The sequence below is a fragment of the Magnolia sinica genome, chromosome 4 (genome assembly GCF_029962835.1).
Source record: "Magnolia sinica isolate HGM2019 chromosome 4, MsV1, whole genome shotgun sequence".
NCBI lineage: Eukaryota > Viridiplantae > Streptophyta > Magnoliopsida > Magnoliales > Magnoliaceae > Magnolia > Magnolia sinica.
In genome coordinates this window covers 16244682-16268871 of record NC_080576.1, presented here as the reverse complement: position 1 = coordinate 16268871, position 24190 = coordinate 16244682, and the positions used below count along the sequence as shown (strand labels likewise).

General features: G+C 41.7%; 2 protein-coding genes across 3 annotated transcripts; one reads left to right on the top strand and one right to left on the bottom strand.

The window, feature by feature from the left end:
* The first annotated feature begins 270 nt into the window (after positions 1–270).
* On the top strand, positions 271–4171 carry LOC131242584 (probable pectinesterase/pectinesterase inhibitor 51). The gene is made up of 2 exons (XM_058241321.1): positions 271–1524; positions 3140–4171. Exons 1-2 carry the CDS (start codon positions 453–455, stop codon positions 3829–3831), a joined length of 1764 nt encoding a protein of 587 aa, XP_058097304.1. The 5' UTR covers positions 271–452; the 3' UTR covers positions 3832–4171.
* A 3209-nt stretch (positions 4172–7380) lies between these two features.
* LOC131242583 (putative UDP-glucuronate:xylan alpha-glucuronosyltransferase 3) lies at positions 7381–19944 on the bottom strand. 2 transcript variants are annotated; one of them, XM_058241319.1, is made up of 6 exons: positions 19787–19944; positions 19181–19277; positions 13352–13555; positions 11161–11807; positions 8965–9962; positions 7381–7683 (listed from the first exon to the last, which is right to left on the bottom strand). In XM_058241319.1, the coding sequence occupies exons 1-6, from the start codon at positions 19812–19814 to the stop codon at positions 7600–7602; spliced, it is 2058 nt and encodes a 685-aa protein (XP_058097302.1). In that variant the 5' UTR covers positions 19815–19944; the 3' UTR covers positions 7381–7599. The 2 variants fall into 2 exon arrangements, with proteins under 2 accessions (XP_058097302.1, XP_058097303.1); XM_058241320.1 differs by having other exon boundaries at positions 7381–7661.
* Between the last annotated feature and the right edge of the window lie 4246 nt (positions 19945–24190).

Here is a 24190-nt window from a genome sequence, read left to right as displayed (position 1 = left end):
AGGAAATTTTTAATGGTGAGCGTTCAATGACCACCGTTTCCTGTGACGTGTTACACCTGAGACTTGTAATTGGTTCATTTTCGGGAAAATACCCTAAAATAAGCTACCAAAACGAATGGACGGCACGGATATACAATGCATACGTCAAGGTGGGCCCCACGTTCAGGGTCGAACACACCTAGCTAGATCCCAGTCGCGGCTAATCCGCGATCCCCTGCTGAAAAAAACCAGAACACCCTCTTCTCGTCCGTCCACCCTTCCATCCTCTTCCACCATATGCATCGCATTCCCACCACCATCTCTCATTTACAAAATTCCCAAAGTAGCCTTATCTTTTTCGTCCAACCTTCCCAAAATAGCCCCGTAGATCCCAATCCAAATCACCACCATCAATTGGATGAAGGCAAATACTGCCAAACAAACCCCACTCACGGGCCATTAAAATCTCCACTATGCAGAAGAGAAAGCCTATAAAACCCATCTCCTCCCTTCTTCCGAAATTACCCTTCCAAAATCGCCTCTTTCTCCTCTCCATGGCCTCTCTTATCTCTCTCGCCTTCCTCTCTCTCTTCCTCATCCTCCCCCTCTCTTCCGCCACGCCTCACCATTACCACAAGGACCCAAAACAGCTACCGGACGCACGCCATTCCGGGAAAAACCCAAAACAGTCACCGGTTTCCGGCTCCCCAGAAATCCAACAGGCATGCAAAGCCACCCGATTCCCGGATTCCTGCGAAAGCGGTCTCTCCCAAGCCGATCTCCCAAACCCACCAAAACCCATCGATATAATCCTCGCATCCATCAAAATCTCCACCGAAAACCTCAAAACCGCCCAATCCATGGCCAAAACCATCCTCGATTCCGCCTCCGGCAATCCCAACATGTCCAACGCCGCGCAGAACTGCCTCGAGGTTCTGGGCTACTCCCAATACCGCATCTCCCTCTCGTCAGCGTCCGGGATCCTGCCACGCAGGGCCAAGGACGCAAGGGCCTGGATGAGCGCTGCCGTCCTCTACCAGTACGACTGCTGGTCTGCCCTTAAGTACGTGAACACGACTCAGCGAGTCAACGACACGATGGCGTTCCTCGACTCGCTGACCAAGCTGACCAGCAACGCCCTGAGCATGATCGTCTCCTACGATCTGTTCGGTGACGATACCGCTCTCTGGAAACCGCCCATGACCGAGAGATCTGGTTTCTGGGGGAGCAGCAACGGCGATGGGGTAGGTTCCAGTTTCAGGGGCGGTTTTCCGTCTGGTCTAACGGCGGACGTTTCGGTCTGCCAGTCGGGGGAGGGTTGCTATCGTACGGTGCAGAGTGCAGTGGACGCTGCACCAGATATCTTGAACGGTGGGCGCAGGTTTGTTATCCATATAAAGGAGGGGGTTTATGATGAGATCGTCAGGGTTCCGTTACAGAAGAGGAATGTGGTCTTTTTGGGAGATGGGATGGGTAAAACCGTCATTACCGGCAAGTTGAGTGCTCAGATGGTCGGCGTTTCAACCTACAACACCGCTACCGTAGGTAGGATATCTCTCTTTCTCTCTCCGTGATGGAATGAATGGTCAGGATTGTGCGACCACTGCTTTTTTTTTCTTGGCAATTGGTCATTGATGTGGTGGCCCACCAGAGCAATGCTATTGATCGGGTTTCGCGTTTGCCATGGTTGGTCTGAAGACTCTGTACTTCTTTAGAAATTCTATGAAGGGCGGATCGGGTTACAAGCTTGTAAATGCACTAATTGCTACGAAACCGATAACCTACAGCACGTGCTAAGTTAGCATGCAGCGTGTCAACTTCGCAGGACATCTGAACGAATTGGCTACTCCCCCTGACACCAGCCCTGGGGCTGCTGGTCGGTGCTCTGTGGGCCCCACTAATGATGTATATGTTTCATCCATTATGTTCATTCATTTTTAAAGATCATTTTAGGCCTTTTTCCCAAAAATGAGAGGTATATAAAACTCAGTTGGACCACACCACATGAAAACAATAGTGATTGGATATCCACCATTAAAATCCTCCTAAGGCCCACTATACTGTTTATTTGACATCCAATCTGTTGATTATGTCATACAGGCCTAGATGAAGGTAAAAAACAAAAATCAGCTTGATCCAAAACTTTTATGGCCCCCGAAAGGTTTTTAATGGTTGGCGCTCATTAAACATTGTTTCCTGTCAAGTGGTCCACTTGAAATTGGGATATACATCATTTTTTTACAAGCTTGTAAATGCACTAATTGCTACGAAACCGATAACCTACAGCACGTGCTAAGTTAGCATGCAGCGTGTCAACTTCGCAGGACATCTGAGCCATGCAAAAGGTGGTCCCACCATGAATATCGCTTGGCACGGAAATCAAGCAAGTCCACACTCAACAGGTGGGCCGCACCGCCAAAATCAATGGACGGCTGACGTTCTGACTCCTGTAAATGAGTGGAGGATAGGCCTGATTTTCAAGACGGGAATTTCGAGGTGGGTCCCGAGGTTGGTTGTTCACATGTGCCGTGATGAAGTCACTACATAGCATGTAGCCGGCAGCAGATGATCAGTTCGTAGAAAATGACTAAAATGCCCTTCTCTCTTGGTAGAAGGCTACCGTAGTTAGCCTTTAACTTTCAAATTAGGTGTCGTTGGAATTAGCAAAAGCGGGATATCTCTTTCGAGGTCATTTTAGTCATTTTTATTCGGAAGCTACGGTTAGAATTTGAAAGGCAGGGGATGGGGGTCTTTCTCGTCTTTCTCTGTCCCTGTACATGAAATATTTTTCATGTTGACTGAGTGGACGGTCATGTGCGATGATGAAAAGCTCTCCCATTTGAAGGGTAACATGGTCATTAAAGTATAGAATTATCTTGATGGTTGTATACTTATAATTCCACATTTTCTATATGTTTTTTTACAATCATTGGATGACATATTTAAAATTTGATCCCAACCGTTAGATGGGTGGACCTCCAAAAACAGTATAGTAGAGCCAATGTTTATGAATTCACATGGCCCATTGATTCAACGGTCTGAAATGAAGTGTATGTTCATCCCTGCAAGAGGCGGTCCCATACCTGACCGTTTGTGAGGTTGCAGTTTGTCAAGGGCCTACTTTGACCAAAGCCTCATCTTGCGTTTTTCCATGGTGCAGGAGTCAATGGTGATGGATTCATGGCACGTGATCTGACGATCGTGAACTCAGCGGGCCCAGATGCCCACCAGGCCGTCGCATTCCGGTCCGACAGCGATCTTTCCATCCTGGAGAACTGTGAATTTTTAGGGCACCAAGACACTCTCTATGCCCACTCCCTCCGCCAGTTCTACAAGTCATGCCGCATCGCCGGCACTGTCGATTTCATCTTCGGCAACTCGGCCACCATTCTCCAGGACTGTCAGATCCTTGTCCAGCCCCGACAGCTCTCGCCAGAGAAAGGCGAGAACAATGCCGTGTCTGCTCAAGGCCGCACCGACCCTGCGCAATCTACAGGCTTCGTTTTCCAGAACTGTGTGATCAATGGCACAGATGACTACATGACATTGTACCTTAAGAATCCAAAGGCACATAAGAATTACCTTGGGCGACCATGGAAAGAGTATTCAAGGACAGTTTTCATTCATTGCTACTTGGGGGCTCTGATCAGGCCAGAAGGGTGGCTACCATGGTCCGGCGATTTCGCACTCTCCACATTGTTCTACGGTGAGTTTGAGAATGTGGGTCCCGGTGCAAACCCATCGGCAAGGGTGAAATGGAGCAATCAGATTCCAGGGGAGCATGTTTCGGTGTATTCATTGGAGAATTTCATTCAAGGAGATGAGTGGCTACCATCAGCTCCTCCTCAGTAGAGCAAGGAAGATGAGAGAGGCCTTTTATAATTTCATTTTGTCAGGCAACTTTAAACCTATAGAAGAGTAGAGTGGAAGTGGAGTAGAGTAGAAAATCTTTTTTTTTTAGAGTCTACAATCAATCTTGTAAAGAAATGGCCCTAAATCAATATGTGTTGTTACATGATTTTCGGCCCCCCTTTGTGTCTATGTTCTGTTGTATGTAGACATTATCTGACACGTGCGACCACGTGTGTGTAGAGGGAGAGAGGTCGTTAAGATCAATGATTTTTGTTTTTAATGAAATTAATTATATGAAATGGTATGGTAATGTGGATCATCACCACTCAAAGTTTTACTATCGCCGTCTAATATAATGATGCATTTGGGTTGCAAGTGTCATTGATCTGACGGCCATGGTTGATGAAAAGAAGCCATTTCTAGAATATACTCTCAATTGGTTTACTCTAACCTTCACATTGTTGGTATGCAATACATGGTTAAAAAGAAATGCACAAACGGACCACATTCAATGCGGGGATCAAGATTTGATGGTTAGGATCTTCCAGTTTGGGAGAATGGTCCATCTGTAATGGGGCCGTCAGATCAATGGATTGGATAGACCAAACATGGACCCCACATGTAAACTCGGCCTCTTATGTAAAGAGGTTTATATGGCGGAAGCTATATCCATCCATCCATTATGAATTCAATGTACCTTGTTACACTGCGAATTTAAATGCGCGACCAAGTGGGCCCATATACGATCATGGTGGAGCCATAAGTAAGAGGGGCGCACCACTTTCTTTTCGGTACATACGATGTGTATGCATGAACGTGCTTAAAAAGCAATGATCAGGCAATCCCAACCCTTCAAAATGGCATACAAACCATTCACATTGCGTGTTCCAGATTAGTGGAGGCATGAAAAATACTCATACTTCGTACCATTGGATCTCACCACAATGCACTGTTATATACCTTCTACATCCAGCTTCGATTTTAAAAAAAGAAAAGAAGATAAGTTGGTTTTGTTTTTCCTGCAGGAAGTGGAAATCCTAGTACATGATTTAGTGCGACTTCCACTGCATGAGTCTTATGTGTAGGGATGCGGATTGCGTCCTACTAATCCGTCCGGGCAGGGCTCTGTGGGGCCCAACGTGATGTGAGTGCTTTATCCACGCCTTTCATCGTTTTTCTCATATCATTTTAAGGTATAAGCCAAAAAATGAGGCAGCTACAGGTCTTAAATGGACCACAAAGTGGGGATTGAATGTCCACCATTAAAAACTTCTTGGAGCTAGAGAAGTTTCGGATCAAGCTGATATTTGTTTTTTCACTTCATCCACGTCTACATGACCTTATTAACAGGTTGGATGGTAAAAAAAAAACATCACGGTGGCTTTTAGAAAGGTTTCAACAGTGGGTGTCACTATCACTGCAGCTTCCTTTGGTGTGGTCCATTGGAGCTGTGGACCTGCTTCATAATTATGATCAAAACCTAGAATGATCTGATAAAAGCGATGAACGGCGTGGATAAAACACTTACATCATGGTGGGCCCCACAGAGCTCCGCCTGGACAGATTTCGGAATCCGCGTCCTATGTGTAGGCGTCTCTCGTACATGGACGCGGATTTCCTGCGAAAGGCTTTCGCAGGAAGTTCCTGCGCAAGGATCTGGGTGGGGCTTACCACAATGTATGTGAGAAATCCATTCCGTCCATCCGTTTTAAGATCTCATTTTAGGGAGCGCAATAGAAAATGAGGTGAATAAAAAACTTAAGTGGGTCACTGGGTCACACGAGAGGGAAAATTAGGGAAAGAAATTTTTACCGTTGAAATATTCTTAGGGTCTACCTTGATGTTTATATGTTATCCAAACCGTTTATAAGGTCATTGTCAATGGGATGAAGTGAAAAAACCAAAAATGTAGACTGATACAATAATTTTTTGGGCATAAGAATGCTTCAACGGTGCTCACTGAATGATCACTGTTTCCTCTCGTGTGTCCCACTTGAGTTCTAGATACACCTAAATTTTTTTTTTGCTAGTCCTTAAATGATCTCAAAAAACGGATGGACAGAGTGGATTTATCAAAAACATGTCTGTGGGCCCCACCCAGCATCCTTGCGCAAGAACTTCCTGCTTGCGCAGGAACTTCCTGCGAAAGGCTTTCACAGGAAATCCGCATCCCTCATACGGACGCGGATTTCCTGCGAAGGCTTTCGCAGGAAGTTCCTGCGCAAGGATCTGGGTGGGGCTCACTACAATGTATGTGAGAAATCCATTCCGTCCATCCGTTTTAAGATCTCATTTTAGGGAGCGCAATAGAAAATGAGGTGAATAAAAAACTCAAGTGGGTCACACGAGAGGGAAAATTAGGGAAAGAAATTTTTACCGTTGAAATATTCCTAGGGTCTACCTTGATGTTTATATGTTATCCAAACCGTTTATAAGGTCATTGTCAATGGGATGAAGTGAAAAAACCAAAAATGTAGACTGATACAATAATTTTTTGGGCATAAGAATGCTTCAACGGTGCTCACTGAATGATCACTGTTTCCTCTTGTGTGTCCCACTTGAGTTCTAGATACACCTAATTTTTTTTTGCTAGTCCTTAAATGATCTCAAAAAACGGATGGACAGAGTGGATTTATCAAAAACATGTCTGTGGGCCCCACCCAGCATCCTTGCGCAGGGAATAGAAAATGAGGGGAATAAAAAACTCAAGTGGGTCACACGAGAGGTAAAATTAGGAAAAGAAATTTTTACCGTTGAAATATTCCTAGGGTCTACCTTGATGTTCATATGTTATCCAAACCGTTTGGTAAAAATCTACATCCATCCAATTGTAGGGAAACAAGTATTACATCCACCACCATTAATTTTGTTGGATTTTGGAAACAGGAGAAGAAGAGGGAGACACCCATATCACCCATACATGTTCTGCCCTCATCAATGGAATCCATTTCCCAAGAGCATCAAGGGTCTGATTTAATATTAGGTAGTTGTGGCAGGACCCTCATATTCTGGTGTGCCTGACGGCTGCTATATAAATGTAACAATGGCAACTGTTACACGTTACACCTTCATAACGGCCTATTACACCCCCTGGAAAGGCCATAACGGTCCATTCTGGTTTTGTTTTTGTTGTTTTTTGTGTGTCTTTTTTCAATGAAAGAAAAAGACTATAATAGCCGTTACAGCCAATGTTACCGTTACAGAATACCTTGCTCCATACCCTTTTTTGAATGGTTATGTTTATTTGAATTGGTTTCAGCTAGCTGACCAGAGAAAAACTAGCATATGCCCATGGTGTGGTTGGGTCTTAAGAGTTTAGACTGGGGTAGGGTTCCTCTGATGAGTTTTAGTTCGGGTTTAGATGGGTTGCAAGTGTCTGACCTAAGTTTTGAATCTCTCTTATAAGGATGTGAGCTTTTCAAGGTGGGTTGGGTTGCATGGTGAAGAAAAGCTTTTCAAACAGTCAAGCTAGGATGCTCCCTACACAAGTACAGTCAAACACCAACATGCTAAATGTGCCACTTCAGCATGACAGAGAGATTGGATGTGTGCAGGTACAGAGCAGGATGGTTTATACACTTGATTTTTGGTGGTAGTCGATACACATGATCATGGTTCTGTGTCCACCTAAATCTGAAAATCATGGGTAGGAAGCTTAACAGAAACATCAATATGATCAAATACATGAACTTGGCGACAGTGCAACTAAAATAGAATCGACTGAATAAGAATGTCAAAGCCAAACCATGAAATATAGTTACATCATGTTTAGGCATGTACCCACATCGCTTCGTCCCCTTGATTTGTAGGAACCATTCCCAGATCTATAGCTGCACAAAGCATGAAGTGAAGCTGGGGCAGGAAGCATCAATTTGACATGTAAGCAAGTAAAACAGCTACTTAGAAGGATCGTGCAACTAAAGTCGAACCAAAATTTAAAGAAAGAGCGGTGCCTAGATAGTTAGCAAGTATTAAGAAGAGTGGGAACGCAAGTCGAACCACAATTTAAAGCAAAAGTGGCACCTAGTTAGAAGGACCATGCAACTAGGGTCAGGTCACTACTGATTGTGGAGAGAACCAACATGCCCACACATAGGGTATTGGGCACCCAAACACTTCTAGGCTGGTCCCAAATGGGGAAAAAGGATATCTTATATGCTTCGCAGTAATAATTTCACCCGTAGGGAGCACCCCTAGGGTTGTCGACTTTAGATGGCTACGGCTAGTGGGAAAGGGTAAAATCTTAACCATCAACCATCTGCAATGGAGACATTTTCCAATAACTAACATCTGCATTGTTTGTCTTCAAAATGAAGATACTGTGGACCATCTGTTTCTGCATTGCGACTATACGTGAGAGTTGCTGGGCCGATTTTTTTATTCTTGTTCGAAATTGCGAGTGTGATGACAGGAACAATGCAAGCCTTTTCTTTCTTCTTCTTCTTCTTCTTCTTTTCCTTTTTATTTTCTTTTTTTATTTTCTTTTTATTTTCTTTTCTTTTTTTTTTTTTGGGGGGGGGGGGGGGGGTGGGGTTGTATGTAAATGGAGGCACTGCCTTAAGGGCTCAGAGGGAAAGGAGAAATATTTTATGGCCTTTGGCTTTACTAGCAGACACCTGGTCGTTATGAACAGAGAGGGGACTTCTTGTAACTAGGCAGAACGGGTGTTTTCAAATAGCTAAAGGGAAGGTGCTTTGTTGGGCTGTAGGCTTTTTTTTTTTTTGGGGGGGGAGGGGGGGAATTTTAATAAAATCAGTCATCTTTCATAAAAGGAAAAATAAATAAATAAAAAAAACCGCACAATGATTTGGTGAACATCCAAACAGTACACATTAAGCTTGAAGATGGAGGAGGAAACTTCGTAAGGAAATAAAGGAACAGATGTACCCTTGCGACATGTAAAGCAAGACTTATGCAAGAAGAATATTGACAAAAGAATCAATGATACCAATTTAAAGAAGCAAATGAATCATCATGGATACATTCCATTTTGAAGTATCAAGGCATCATTAATTGAAACTCACTCAAAGGCGTACCTAACTCCATTCGGTACCCATCTATATATAAAAAAAGAAGATATATGGAGAGAGAGAGAGAGTGAAATTACAAACTAGAGAGAGATGCAGTCGTCACCTGGGGAGTTGCAGGAACAGTGCCGTTGTCTGTCCAATTCGTCTCTCCCCAATGCCACAACATGCTCTCCCAGAAGCAGAATTCCTCAAAGCAAGTCTTCAGACGCGGGTCTGTTATATTCCTCCTCCAATGCTCGTCTGTGTAGTTCCCCTTCTCAGCCTGCCTCCGGTCCCACTCCAAAGCCGCTTTCTGCTTTGACCGCAGCAGGCAGAACTTCTGCAGATTCTCTGGCATTGTGTCGTGCACTTTCCACCACCTTGCATGCGCAATATCACTCGCAAACTCCTGCAATATATCCACGTTCCAATTGCAGTCGTAGTCCCGGAAACATATCCAAGGCTTATTACCCAGATAGTGAAGGACGTAAAGGATGGGCGGATCTGCTCCAAACAGACGGGTCTTCATCTCTTTCTTCTCCTCCTCGTCACCTATCCAGAAATGCTTCAAAAAGTTCATGTGTCTTGGAATTCGATGCCACCATGTGAAGATCTCGTTCAAATATCCCTGATCGCCTCCGTTATAAGATTCTATCTCGTTAATGTGATCCATCAGCAGCTGAAAAGTACAGTTGGAGGGCTCAATTACCATCACACCTGAGTTGAAGAGCGTAGCATTGTTGCCAGTGGCTGTTATCTCTGGCATCCCAAATAGGAAGTCAATATTCCTCAAGATGAGCAGGTCTGCATCGATGAATATTATCTTGTCGTAGTCAGTCAGCTGCCACAGCCGGAACTTGCTGTAGTTCCATTCGTTGTACGCATCCCGCTCTGCCTTTGGATTCCGGATCCTTTGGATCGTCCGAATTTTCCACCCAGCAGCTTCGAGGCCCCCTCTGTGATACTCACCGATTGTCTCGTCAACAAGTATGACAAGGTCCCTTGTAGAGCCTGCTAAGCGGATGCTCTGGGCTGCAGCGATTGCACCGCAGACATATACGTGTGCTGAATGGAGTATGGTCGCGTATGCCTCCCGATGTGCAGTTCCTAAGTAGGACCTCTCTGTTCATGGAACTAATTATAAGTAATAATTTCCCATGAGAATAAAATGACACTTGAAATTCTTAAACAGCTTTGAAAGAAAGAACAGTTATGTCACAGAAATAATAATTAGTTCACCCATCAATCAAATTTGGTTACTAAAATTAGAAAAAAAAACTGATAATGCATATGGTTTTCCAGGTATTAGCAACAGATGAATCCATTCAGTTTTCTAGCAAATGTAATTACCAGAGATCATTTCAAGATTCAGAAAGTGGCTAGATAAGCAAGTTGGTGTGGCACGGTGATGAACTTGCCATCATTTACCGACATGCAGGGAGATCTAAATCCTCTCTACTAGCAGATGCTCAATTGGAAGAACATTTATTTTCTTTTTTGCATGACTAGGTGTTCCTATGCTGTGAATCTAGTGGGCCCTATCTATCAGGGGATGGGACATACCTAGGATGGCAGCTGGGCAAGCTAGGCTGGGCCAACATATGTTCAGGTCCAACCCACCAGCTAAGGACCTGTGTCCAGGCCCATGAGATAGGGAATCAGACTTTGGCCTGGCCCACCAGCCAGTACTCGCCCACTAGCGTTAAATCAGTTAGTCATGCCTGGCCCTTAGCCAGCTGTAAGCTAGGCCAACTAGTTACTGGGTCTATACCTTAGGCCCAGGTCCAAACCATGGGCCTCGAGGGCTCAGCCCAAACCTGGCGCGAAGCAAGATGGACTTGGACTTGCTAGACAAACCCAGCCCAGTCCAGCTGCAGCCCTAGACATGCGCTAACATATCCCTTGTGAAATTATCCTATCCACCCAATGAAAATTGCAATAAAGGTACACATTTAATTAAGGACCTAAGTTAAATTGTTAAGATCATTTGATGGGGAAGACCTTGGGCTACTTCCCACCCACCGAAGGGCCCACCATATGAATTACAAAGGTACACATTTAATAAAGGACCTCAGTTAAATTGATAAGATCATTTGATGGGGAAGACCTTTGGGGCTACTTCCACCCACCACAGGACCCACCAAATGAATTACAAAGGTGGGTCCACATAAATTTATCAGGCCTAGCAAATGTTAGATTGAAATTGTATATTTTTACTTACAGCATATTTGGACGTGGAATCCATGGTATCCAAACATAGCCTTAACAAAAAGGGCCGAACTGGCTTGCCACACAAATAAAAGAATACTAGAAAACTGACCTTTGGCCTTGAGTGGGACTGCAAGCTCACACGATCCAACTGGAAGCCGAAGCTTTTCCCTCAATACTCTCAGGTTGGGCTTGTACATCCATGTATTTTCTTCACGGACAACAAGTTCCTTGCACATGAAGAGGTTCGGAATAGGGAAACAATCAGTAACAAAGATCACATGCGCTGGGTGGTTTCCCTTCGCAGAAGCAGCAAGCTTCGCAGCTGCAAGCTGCAGATGTAACCGAGCAACGTCTCTCGACCAATTTACTGACCACCGACGACAGGGAAGCTTGACAGCTATAAGATCAAGTTGTGGTTTTTTCACTGCCTCAGGCTCAGGTAGAGATGGGCAAATGGGCACCTCAGATTCTTCTTCCTCATCAATCCATTCCGGGTATAGATCCTCCCAAGTAATATTATTCCTAGCATACTCCAGGTGAAGGATGACACAGTGGGTACCTGGCACAACCTGCTGCCAGTGGTTGATCTCACTACCATTGAAATTTAATAAGCCGATTTCCAGCTGTCCATTTTTATTGTCAGCAAGTTGGTTGACAATTTTTGAAATTTGAGCCCAATTAACATCTACATGCGATGCATAACGTGAATCAGCAAGGGCCCTCTCCCATAGCCACCCCACATCAACGAATCTTGACCTGCATTTCTTGATAAGCTTAGTAGATTGACAAGCGAGAGAAATTATGATGCAAATAGGAGACAGATAAATTCCAAACTTGAGAGACATTCGTAAGGTAGGCCTCGTAAGCAGAGGACTTACACTAAGCTACTAAGAAATTGGAGTTGTAGGCAGCATAAAAAAGTGGTAACTTATCTCTCAGGAAAAAAAAAAAAAAAACATGGTAAGTGGTTTATAGGTTAGTTGTTAAGTCCTAATCTAAGTGAATATGAGCTTCAATTAGAAATAAAACGGTATAAGTCCTATTTTGGCTCTTGAGATTAACACGATGATGAAGAATTTTAATTTTCTGTACACGTCATAGCTCCATGCAACTCCATCCTCACCATATATGTGGTAAACGTGTGCAGTGGTGGGCCTTGTGTTTTTGGATATAACCCACGTACATGGTGGCCACCAATCAATGCTCCTAATTGCGACGCAGAAGTTCCACACGGACAATGTACGTGTGTTATAGTAACATTCCTCTATTGTTACAAGCAATATCCTTGTTTTTTGGGTATCTATCCGTCCATTCCATTTTCATAGGATCCCAGAAAAATATGGGCAGAGTAGTCATTTAGGGCTCGTTTGGATACCACCAAAAAAGTTACTTTTTCTACTTACAGCAGTATATAAGTGACATATTTCACATAGCATTGCAGTAGCTGGAAGGTTTAGCTCAAATCCAGTTGCTGTGATTTTTGCTCATTGAGTGCAGACTGTCGGTCTGTTTTGAGCTGACTGTCCCTTTTCTGGGCCACTCATCATGTGGCTTCCACAAGTCTATGGCCTTGTCTTTTTGGATATAACCCACGTATATGGTGGCCACAAATCAATGCTCCTGATTGCGACGCATAAGTTCCACGTGTACAATGTACGTGTGTTATAGTAACATTCCTCTATGGTTACAAGCAATATCTTTGTTTTTTGGGTATCTATCCGTCCATTCCATTTTCATAGGGATCCAAAATGTCAGGATATAAAAGTCATTTCCCAGAAAAATATGGGCAGAGTAGTCATTTAGGGCCCGTTTGGATACCACTGAATAAGTTACTTTTTCTACTTACAGCAATATATAAGTGATTTATTTCAGATAAGTTTGGTTTATGATTAGTTACAAGTAACTTTTTTACTTAAAAGTACACAATCACTTCAGTTAAATTTTTTAGTTTTTCTACTGTTCATAAGTTGCTGAAAAGAGGCATCAGGAGAGATGAAAGAGAGGAGAAGCTGATAAGTATGTTGTTTGCCAAACATACTTATCTTCTTGATAAGTAGAAAATAAGATAAGCTACTTGTGTAATAAGTAGCTTATCTTAAGCAACTAACGATCCAAACGCTCCAGTAATGATAACAACAAGGCTATCCAATTATTTGCCTCCAACAAGTATTTTGGTTGCTTCTAACAAAACCCATCAAAGGAAAACCTATCCCTGAAAAAACTGGAGCAGACCAAAAATTCAGGCAGTGGTAGCAAGTGTCAAGCAAGATGCATAGGAAAAATCTAAAAATAGAACATACTGGGAAAGAGGATTTGTGAGACGATCATTTTCATATGTGGGTGAATGGAGCACTGTCAAGAAAGTTCCGCATATAATAATAACTAGGACCAGTTTCAAAGAAAGAAATTTGCAGCTTGAGCTCCTATCTTGGAAGGAAGTGCTGAAACCCTTGTCATTATCTTTAAAATCTTTACTTCTTTGAGACCTTTTGTTTGCGTCATCACTGCATCAGGAAGTGGTCGAGCAAGGCAAGTATCAAAGAACCAAATTAGTACAAAATGTAAATAAAGTAGCTAAAAAGTGAGACAAGAAAGTACATTGTAACACCAGTATTTTGCAGGCTAACGTGAGAAAAAAAGTTCAAAGAGGAAAACATTCAAGTAATTTTCAGATTCCAAACATGGTATGGGAAAGGTACAGAAGATATAAACTATTACAAAATCAAGGGACTCACTCCAGTGGCACTGGTACCACTGTAAGCTTTCAGTTGTACAAGGCTGATGTGGGACCCATGTGATGTTTATGTAACATCCAATCTGTCTATCAGATTCGTCACCTCAATAAACCCTTAGGTCCCAAAAATCAACTCAATCCAACACCCATGCGGCCCGGGCACATGGAATAAGTTGGGAGCAAATTCTCACCCTTGATTTTCACCGAGGCCCACTTGAGTAGCAAAACCTCCAGAGTTTTGGCCCGAGCCTTCATATAGGCCAGATGAAGGGTCTGAATGGCCTCTATCCAATATGCACAACTTGGTGGGCACCCCTAAAACATCAATTTTGGGTCTCCCCCCAAATTGTTCCCTTTGCTGTGACCCACCTGAGTTTTGGATCGCTTTGAATGGCCTCTATCCAATACACACACACACACAAAAACAAATGTGGGTCTCCCCCCAAAATGTTCCCTTTGCTGTGGACCTCCTGAGTTTTGGATTGGCCTGATTTTTTCACCTTTGTATGTTTATTAAGGCAACATGTCTGATGGACGAGTTGGATGTTACATAAAAATCAAGTTGGCCCCACCTCAGCCTGGTACCACCATAGCTTATAGTGGTACTGGTACCACTGGAGTACGCCCCCAAACCTAAAAGAGGATTATAGAATGTTCATTACAATTACAGATCATAGACAAAATAAGGAACATCTTGCGCATTGAGGTCAAGATTTCAACAAATTACATTCTGAACTTAGGAGCATCGAGGTGGAGATAAATGCAGGTTTCCAGGTGCTATCAAGCAAGCTGAACCTCACTAAGGCACAACGACTTATTGTTCATACGTGTTCATGCGTACATGTAATTTTCAAACACCCAAATCGAGGGCTCTGTTGTGGATGGAGCACAAGCTGAAAATCAAGCAGAATGGACAACCTTAACCATCTGATTCTGCCTGTTGAATTTGGACCTCTGGCCATTTTCTCTTCAATAGTCTTATTTGATGACCACCTATTGGATGGTTACATCATCCAATCGGTATGATATATACCCCCATCCAAATCAAGGACTGAGTGAAAGATACCTCGTTTCAACCCTGAGGTCTTGGTATCGATCCCTAGTGGGGGTGGCTAACAGTGAAGTGTGAACTGACAGTGGGTGTACTAACAAGCTAACAAAAAATAAAAAAATAAAAAATCAATGACAATGATTTCCAGGTGCTATCAGGCACCCGGGTGCATCAAGGGGGAGATAAATACAGGTTTCTAGATGCTATCAGGCAAGTTGAACCTCACTAAGGCACGACGACTTATGCTTCATGCATGCACATAATTCTCAAAACACCCAAATTGAGGGCTCCATTGCGGAGCACAACCTGAAAATCAACCAGAATGGACAACCTTAACCATCTGATTCTGACTGTTGAACTTGGACCACTGGTCATTTTCTTTTCACTAGCCTTATTTGATGACCACCTATTGGATGGTTACATCATCCACTCGGTTTGATATATACCCCCATCAAATCAAGGACAATGATTTCTGGGTGTTATCAGCCACCCGAGCGCATCTAAGGGGAGATAAATGCAGGTTTCTAGGTGCTATCAAGCAAGCTGAACCTCACTAAGGCAAAACGACTTATCGTTGATACCTGTTCATGCATGCATGTACTCCTCAAACACCCAAACTGAGGAGTCTGTTGTAGATGAAGCACAACCAGAAAGTCAAATAGAATGGACAAACCTTAACCATCTGATTCTGTCTGTTGAATTTGGACCTCTGGCCATTTTCTTTTCAATAGTCTGATTTGATGACCACCAATCGGATGGTTATATCATCCAATTGGTATGATATATACTCCATCCAAATCAAGGACAATGACTTTGACAAGATCGCATGCATGTATGTTGCTGCATCTGAGAGAGGCATAGCTTGTCAGAATTCACCTCCCCATGACGACTTAGAAGTGAATCATTCACATGCACTAGAATGCAACATCTTCGTGTAAAACTGTGTATTCCCAAATATAAGCTACGTTCTCTCCATTCACAACAGAGGAAATCTCGGTGTGTGCACAAGATAAAACGTTCACATCACCAATACAGCTTGGGTGATGACAAGCTGCAAATGATGGATGATTAAACCACCAGTGCCTTAGCCAATCACTTCTGCAGACATACACAATGCACTACATCAATCTGGTTACTAAATCTAGGAAATATCTCTCTTAATTTTAGTTTGAAAGTAGCATGCTGGAAACCATCAGGAGAAAATTGAGATGGAAAACTCGAGGTAACTTTATATGGAAAACACAAACGTCCACTAACACCCTTTAAATGTTGCTATCCAGTGAAATGCTACCAGTTTCCTACAAGAAACAGATGTCCCTAAACATAATCTGACCACACTCACAAGTTATTGTCACGGAAACACTTGGGTACCTCTTGCCAAGTACCCACCAGGTTTACTTTCACTAGCACGGAAGAAATGAATTAACACACATAAAATTCATGCCATCCATCACATGCACCACCCCTTTTTAGGCCTTGATTCCAGAAATCAGGATGATTCAACACTCGGGTGGGCGACCCCAAAAACATTCTACCTAAAACCACTAAATTCTGTGGCATGGCCCGTCTAGGTTTTATGATAGTGTAATTGTCGGGTAATTCTTTCACCCTGATGAGGCATATCATATGAATGTATAGGATGGTATAAAAAAAACAGCAGTGTGTCCTACACAAAACTAATGGTGGGTGTTCCATCCCAAACTGTTTCCTGTGGCGTGACCTATTTTAAGTTTGGATGATCATCGTTGTGTTCAATGGTTAACATGAGGCAATGTGCCTGATGAACAGAGTGGATCTCATGACAGTTTCACCCACGTGGCTCTTGGTTTGTAGAAGTAACCTTGGCAGGTACCAAGCGCAAGTTACCCAAGCGTGGCTCAGCTCTATCGGCACACTTTTAGATGCACAAATGAATTTAGTTGCAATCATTAAGTTTAACCAAATAAAATGACTAAATGCTTTATAGGATTCATAATGAAGAAGTGGACCTCAAATTGCAGGGATTTCTATTGAGTCCAACTAGAACATAAAGCGATTGCAAATTAGAGGCTACTCCATGAATAAAATACTAAGGTAACTTCAATTTGGCCATTTACATTTTATTCAACTACATAAAATCTAATTCAATTTCTTGGTGAATACGAGCGAGCCTTAAGTGCACATGTTGGACAAGGGGAGGATTGGTAGGGTTTGTGCTAGATGGTTGCTGGCCTTAGCCTGTCACACAGAAATCGGCCCGCAATTCATGCCCAGGCCTTGCCTGTGACAAGCATAAATGGGATGCCTGGGCCTTGGCTGCTAAGAGCCCAGCTCAGATGGGTTAGGCCTTGACATCTGACATGTTAGAATGGCCCAATGCTAGCCCTAGTAGACATCTCTCATTACTCAGCTTGGCCACTGAACATGACTGCTTCAAAAATGCAGTATATCATTTAGTTGCAGTGCAGCAAAACATGCAAATAAGATCATTGGAGAACCTGAGTAATTCAACTGTAGTTTAATTGGGATGCCATTTTATATCTGCAGACCAGGCCCAAGAGATGAGATTGCAACCACTGTGTCCAAGTTAGTTGCATATAGGAATAAACATGTGCACAAACATACCATATGCAAATATTAGATAATGTTATCACTGCCTCTGTTCGTGATAACACCAGTTCTCTAGCTCACTAGTCACTTCAGGGCACTTTTCATAGTACACAACAGATAGTGAAATGAGAGAATCATGATTGAAAATGCCACTATGGTTTGTTTTTTTTTCTATGGAGGCATGTTGGTTTCTTGTCTTTCAGTTAAGATGTCAGATCCATGTGTGTTTTTTAGGTCATTAATCTTTTCCTGACTGGTTCTTCTTTGTATACATTGAAGGCACAATCATGACATTTCCCATATCTACTGGGTAACCAAAATTTATCTCTTATAATTTTGCAATTAAATCATGTTCAGAAGTCCACAGCATAAGACTGACTGACAAATCCAGTGCTCTATTGTGTATCAAATGCATCCAAGGGTGTTTCTGACTTTTTCCTATTTGCTGTTGTTCTCAGGTGTTTGGTATTTGCAGATGTTAAATGTTCCTTTTTATATTTAGGGATGTAAAATTTCATAAACAGCAGAAACACCCACGAACAATGACAAGCAACCAAAGAAATAGACAAGGACAAAAATAGACGAGTTCTAGGGAACTCGTTCTCTTCAGCCTTTCTACTATATGCAGAACAAAGAGGAAAGGAATGCACTGTCTGCTCAATCAAGGTAGTAGTTTAGATTTTCAGAGAGCCCAAAATAATTCCCAATATGGGGCAGTCTGATAGCTTGATCTGAACCCAACAGAAGTCCTGTCCACAAACCATTTACTGAATCTACACTGTAACAATGAAAAAGACCTTTCTACAGCAATCAGCTAGAAGCCTAAAACACCAAATTTCTATTGTATACATGCTAAAATAACCTGTTAGACATTCATCTTCCTATCCTCCTAATTTCAATGAGCATCCAAATTCACCCCGTCTAAAAGTCAGCGCTTTATATGAAAAATCCTATAAAATCAGCACAACCCTAATCCTAATACACAACGAAACAGGACAAAATGAAACTGATAACCCAGAACCTCTACAATTAAACTCCTAACACTTCCTATAACCAGGGACAAAATCCTTGAATTAAAGCCAGAGAAGAATATATTTAAAAAAAAAAAAAAAAACCGCATTCCATTTCAAGCTCACCCCAGCTTTAGACAACAAATCAAGCACATCATCATCATCATAGCCTTTTCCCAGCTATTTGGGATTGGCTCTCCAAATCCTATTTCACCTTCATCCATTTCCGAAGCAGGAATTCTCATACAAACATATACAAACCCAAAATGTCCACCACAATCAACCTCATTACAACCACGAGATCGAATCCAAATAAAAAAGTAGCAAATTTTAACAGAGACTCAAATCCAGACTGACAAGGAAAATTCAATATGTGTCGCATTCTATACATGTGTTTCGAACTTAGTTCATGCAGTCAGGATCATACAAACATACACTAATCCAAAATGTCTACCACAATCAACGTAACTACAACCACAAGAACGAATCCAAATTAAAAAAGTAGCAAATTTTAACAGAGACCCAAATCCAGACTGACAAGGAAAATTTCAGTAGTTATCACATTCTATGCATGTGTTTCAAACTTAGTTCATGCAGTCCGGATCAGTGTTTAATTTAAGTACGAAAGCTAGGAAGGACTAACTCGCATGAGAAAAATAATAATAACCCACACATTTAAAATCAGCCTGATGAATTAATAATATACATAAGCACAGTGAAAGGATGTGAGAAACAAGAAACTCACGTCGATCCCGGCAACCGATGCCTGGCCTCTACAGGACTAGGCAATGTATTGAGAGCCCCTCTCATCTTGTTCCAGTTACAGCAGGGTAAGACATCATCTGATATGTAGTCAATAAAAATAAAAACCCAAATTCAAAAAAAGGAACAGAAACAAAAGATGAGTAAATACAGTTGAACGGATGCCTCACAAACATTAATAGAAGGAAAAAAAAAAAAACCCACATCAAGAAAAATAAAATGGCACAATACAAAAACCCAATTTGCATAAAGACTAAATCAACCAAAACCAGGAACTAAAACCAGAGAAAATTATAAAAATAAAGAAAGAAGCCATGAAGAAAATCCTATAAAAAGCAAGATGCAAAAAATTAAAAAAGTGAAACAGAAGGAATCAATCAGCAAAAAAGAGTAACAAAATGAAGCAAGAAATGCCAAAATAGCAGGAACAGTCCATGATCATTCTAGGAAGTAACCAGATTCTTAGATTGCCAGATACAAAATTAAAAAGACCCAAATACCAGAAACAACAAAAATCAACAAAATCAAGATGAATTAAAAGAAAGTAAGAAGATATAAATAGTCAACGTAGAAAAGATAGCTTCATTACATACCCAAAGAGAGATCTTTCTTTCCATTGGATATAGGGGGGGTGATTTTTGAAGAGAGCTTTTGCAGGGGGCTGGCAATAAAAATCGGAGGTGGAGAGAGAGGGGGGGAGAGAGAGAGAGGGGGGTCAATAAGGACTTGAATGGGGTGGAACTTGTCCAAATGATATGAGAGAGCTTTTACTTTGAATTTTTTCTCTTCCCAAAATGCCCCTCGCTGCCAAAGCAATGTCGAGATGCTTGATTCGTGAGGAGTGTGACTTTGCTACTCTGGCGGATGGTGAAGGACGATATGCAGGGACTTAGAGATTAGCCAGAAATTGCATACATGGAATATAATTAATTCAAAATTTAACTTCCAGGTTATTAGTTGCTAGTTTAGATTTGTTATGAAGCAAAACATTACGGTAATCTTATCATGTTCCTGTCGGATTGGTGGACATTTATTGGACGGCTGAGAATGAAAGTATCTAATGGTCCTATTTCAATAAACGAATGTCCACGGCTCAGATGGTAGGATTATTGCACCGAGCTGATTTTGTGCATGTAACCTCGAGACAGTGAGTTCCACGAATTGATCGGTTTATTTGAGTTCATGTACGCACACGTGTACAAGTTCTGAGTGGTTGCGTATCAAGTGCCAAATGCTGTCGGAGTATGAAACAGCTCCCAATTCGAGAAAGGACGATGTTTAATGAGGGGATCCCACATGAGTAGTGCAACACGTGTCAGATATCCGGGCGTAACCCACGTGACAGAGATCCAGTCCATTCATCATGTGGGGTCCACAGAGACCATTCCATATACAGAAAGTAATGATGGTCTGATGGTTATATGCATGTCAAAAATCATACAATAAAAATGTGCGGTTGGAAAGAAAGTCCGACTGTTCAAATTCAACATAAATATGTGACTCATTTGATAAGTGTACGACACTGATTTTTGGCAGGTAGTATGCTTGCTCTGCTTCCGACATGATGAATGGCTCAGATCTTAGAAAAGTGGGAATTTCACGTGGATATCTGACACGTGTTCCACCGCCTCACATGAGAGGGCCCTCCTCGAATAACAGTCCTCCCGGCGGTAATTCCCGCGGAGATCTGCACACGTGTTCGGGACGTGAGCTGGCCTGGAAAACTGGCTGATTTACTGGTTAGCTGGGCCAGACAGGTGTGCAAAAAATGGACGGTTAGAAAGGCGATGATCCAACGGTGCATAATCAACCTATGCATGTGGTCCAACTGACCAGTGGAGCGGTACAACTCTTGGGGTTGTTGGTGATCCCGACCGTTGATCTGATGCCGAATTTTTTTTCCATATGGGAATCGGAGGATCTTGACCACCAGTTTATGGCTCTGATTAATGTGCATTGTAATATTTGCAACGCTGCGAAATTGAAGTTCAGGGATTGTCCCGGTGGCCAGATTTCTTCGGGATCGTCCATCCACGGAGGGGTCCATCAGATCAACGGTCTTAACCAACTAACCATGGGCCTCACTTGTACAGACTCAATGCCACTCATCACAAAGGTAAAGGAGACCAATCAGGCCAGAATCATCTGGAGTCCTTTTAAAAGAGGTCAGATCCATTACAAAGCTTTGTAGTTAAGCTTATCGTACAGCCCGATTTGTGGGGAACAACGTAATGTATGCATGAAATCTAATCCGTCCATCATGTGGACCCATCATTTTCTTACTTTTCAGCCAAAAATCAGATAGCCCTAAGTCTCAGAGAGGCCACCACATAGGGACGAGTTGGAATTGGGATGCCGACCATTAAAACCTTTTTAGATTGTTTGTTAGGCCAACCGTGATTTCCACATTCAATCCAAACCATTCATAAGACGAATCTTATCGAGATAAATTGATACGATAAAAATAATCCCATTACATACTCAGGTGGGACCCACTATTTTATTTTAGAGGTTTTAGGCATGATTTTACATTTTGCGGCCACATCAGCTTTATTTCGGCCCGATTTTTGGATTCCTAAAATAAAATGAGAAGGTTCACATCTTGGGCCGATTGGATGAAATGAATCTATGATGGTGGACCCCACACGTTGCGTTGTATTTTAACCTTGACCTCCAAAGTCTTCCGGTGGATCCGGCCACCGTTTAGAAATGGAAAAAAAAAGGAAGAAGGGAGGAGATCGGATACAACTGGTTATATCATAGGCTTATGATAGTACAGGTTGCTTTTGTACATGTGGGGGCAGTCAAATCATCAATTTAAAGTGTACGGTCATCTCAATAACCGGATGATCTTAACCGTCTGATTCCAAAATGGTTCAGATCGAGCAAATGGAGATATGTCTAATCATGAACTTAAAAAACAAAGACCAACACTCAAAGTGTACAAATCGTCCAATCGGTGTGATTTTTGTATCATGGCTTTCCAATAGTGGTATAAGGTGAATGGACGGCTGAGATCCATGATTGGATTGTCCACACATACCCAAAGCAGCTGGCTGTAGTATACAATCATCTCTGAAAGGATATGGAAAAAACGGATGGACGGTGTGGATATGGGGGGCCGCACCTAATCCGCTAACGGTTGATAGACCGTCGAAGAATTTTAACCGTATGACTAGTTTACTTTCTCTGTTAAATAGATTGTCCGGCCATCTTTAATTTTTAGCCATCCATTTGCAGGGGAACAATCAAACCGATCAGATGGTGGAAATAAGGTGCATCTTTATGGCATCAGCCATCCACCGTGCAAACCGCCAAATGAACGGTTCATATATATGCAAGCTACTCCTCGCATGTGAGCAATATTGGTCCAAATTAAAACTACGGAGAAGTCATGGAAAGATACATAAGCATATGTTCTAAAATGAGGCAGAGGCGAAATTTTTTAAAACTTCAACTACCAAAATAAAAAAGAAGAAGAAGGGAATGCATATTTAACTAAATAATGCCATCCGCAGGTAATTTTTTTATTATTAAAATACCATGGGTCTAATTCTTTTCTTGAAAAAGTAGTGAAGCTAAAAAAATTGTGGGTCATTACTCTTACTCCAGTGGAAGACTCTGAGGAGTTTCAACACCTGGTTGAGGGTACGATGAGTGGTGGCGATCAAAAACATTAGGTTAGGGCCTGTTTGGTTTTTTGACTCAAGTGTAATTACCTTGTAAATAAGTAATCCTCATTTACTAAGATAATTACCTGCATCTTTCCCAATGCTGGCTTAACCAGTTATTTTTTAAGCACTTGAATCGAGAAATTTGTAAAATAAATATGGGGCCCACCATAATGTGTGTGGCTTATCCACACCACCCATTCATTATACCAAATAAATTTAAGGCATGAGCCCAAAAATTAGGCAAATCCAAAGGTCAAGTAAACCATATCACACGAAATTATGAGAATTGAATGCCTACCATTAAAAACTTGTTGAGGCCTTTAGAAATTTTAGATTAGGCTTATATTTATATTTTTCACTTATCCATGTCCGTGTGACCATACGAACGGGTTAGATGGTGAATAAACCTCAATGTGGGCCTACTAAAATAATCAACTTTCAACGGTGGACAAATTAAGTCCATTGTTTCCTTTCATGTGGGCCAATTGAACATTAGATCTTTCTAATTTTTTCGGATCAAGCCTCAAAATATTCTAGTAAAACAGATGGACGGCACGGATATATTATATACATTATGGTGGGGCCCACAGATTTAAGTCAACTTTTTTAGACCAATTTTCTAGGTGAAATTACTCTCTCATTTCCAAACAAGTGAAAAAATATAATAATTATTTTTTTATTGCGATTTACCTGGATTATGGAAAACCAAAGAGGCCCATAATCAAATCATCAAAGGGCTACACAAAATGGAGTTCATTATTTTCAATGGATTGGCCCACCTTAAACTTAGATTAGCTATATTTTTGGTTCGTCTGGTGATAATTCGTGTGCATCTATTGGATTAGTTGGATGCAAGACAAATACTACATGTGGTCAACAACTTTCAATTTTTCACTTTATGGTAAAGAAAAAATAACATTATTAATGTAATTTCTCCTTTAAAAAAGCACATATTTGATGTACTATTTAGTAAAATCTAATTATTTGAGAATTAAAATAATTTTTTTTTAAATCTTTGAATTTATAAAAAATAGGGCTACTTTTATATGAGTTTAGCACCATTTAAAAATAATTATGAATATTTAAATTGTTTACACTCGACTTAACACGATCATACCAGATGACGTAAAAGATGGCGTGTGTTATCCATGTACATTATATGACAAATAAATGTCAAAGTCAAGCAGCTAGAGGCACATCTAGCCCAAGAAAAGCAAGATTCTATCAAACATCAAATGCTAGAGATAAAAAAGCAAGTTGCAGCTAAACGCAAGAGTCTCATCACTACTCTCTGGCAAAGCAAGAGCATACACATTATT

Excerpts from the sequence above, each read along its gene's own strand:
- LOC131242584 (XM_058241321.1), top strand. The coding sequence starts at position 453 with ATGCAGAAGAGAAAGCCTATAAAACCCATCTCCTCCCTTCTTCCGAAA. Across the intron at positions 1,525-3,139 it reads CTACAACACCGCTACCGTAG|GAGTCAATGGTGATGGATTC; the intron begins GTAGGATATCTC and ends TCCATGGTGCAG.
- LOC131242583 (XM_058241319.1), bottom strand. The coding sequence starts at position 19,814 with ATGGAAAGAAAGATCTCTCTTTGGGTAT. Across the intron at positions 13,556-19,180 it reads CATCGGTTGCCGGGATCGAC|TGATGACGCAAACAAAAGGT; the intron begins GTGAGTTTCTTG and ends TTCCTGATGCAG. Across the intron at positions 11,808-13,351 it reads CTCACAAATCCTCTTTCCCA|GTCAAGATTCGTTGATGTGG; the intron begins GTATGTTCTATT and ends CAAGAAATGCAG.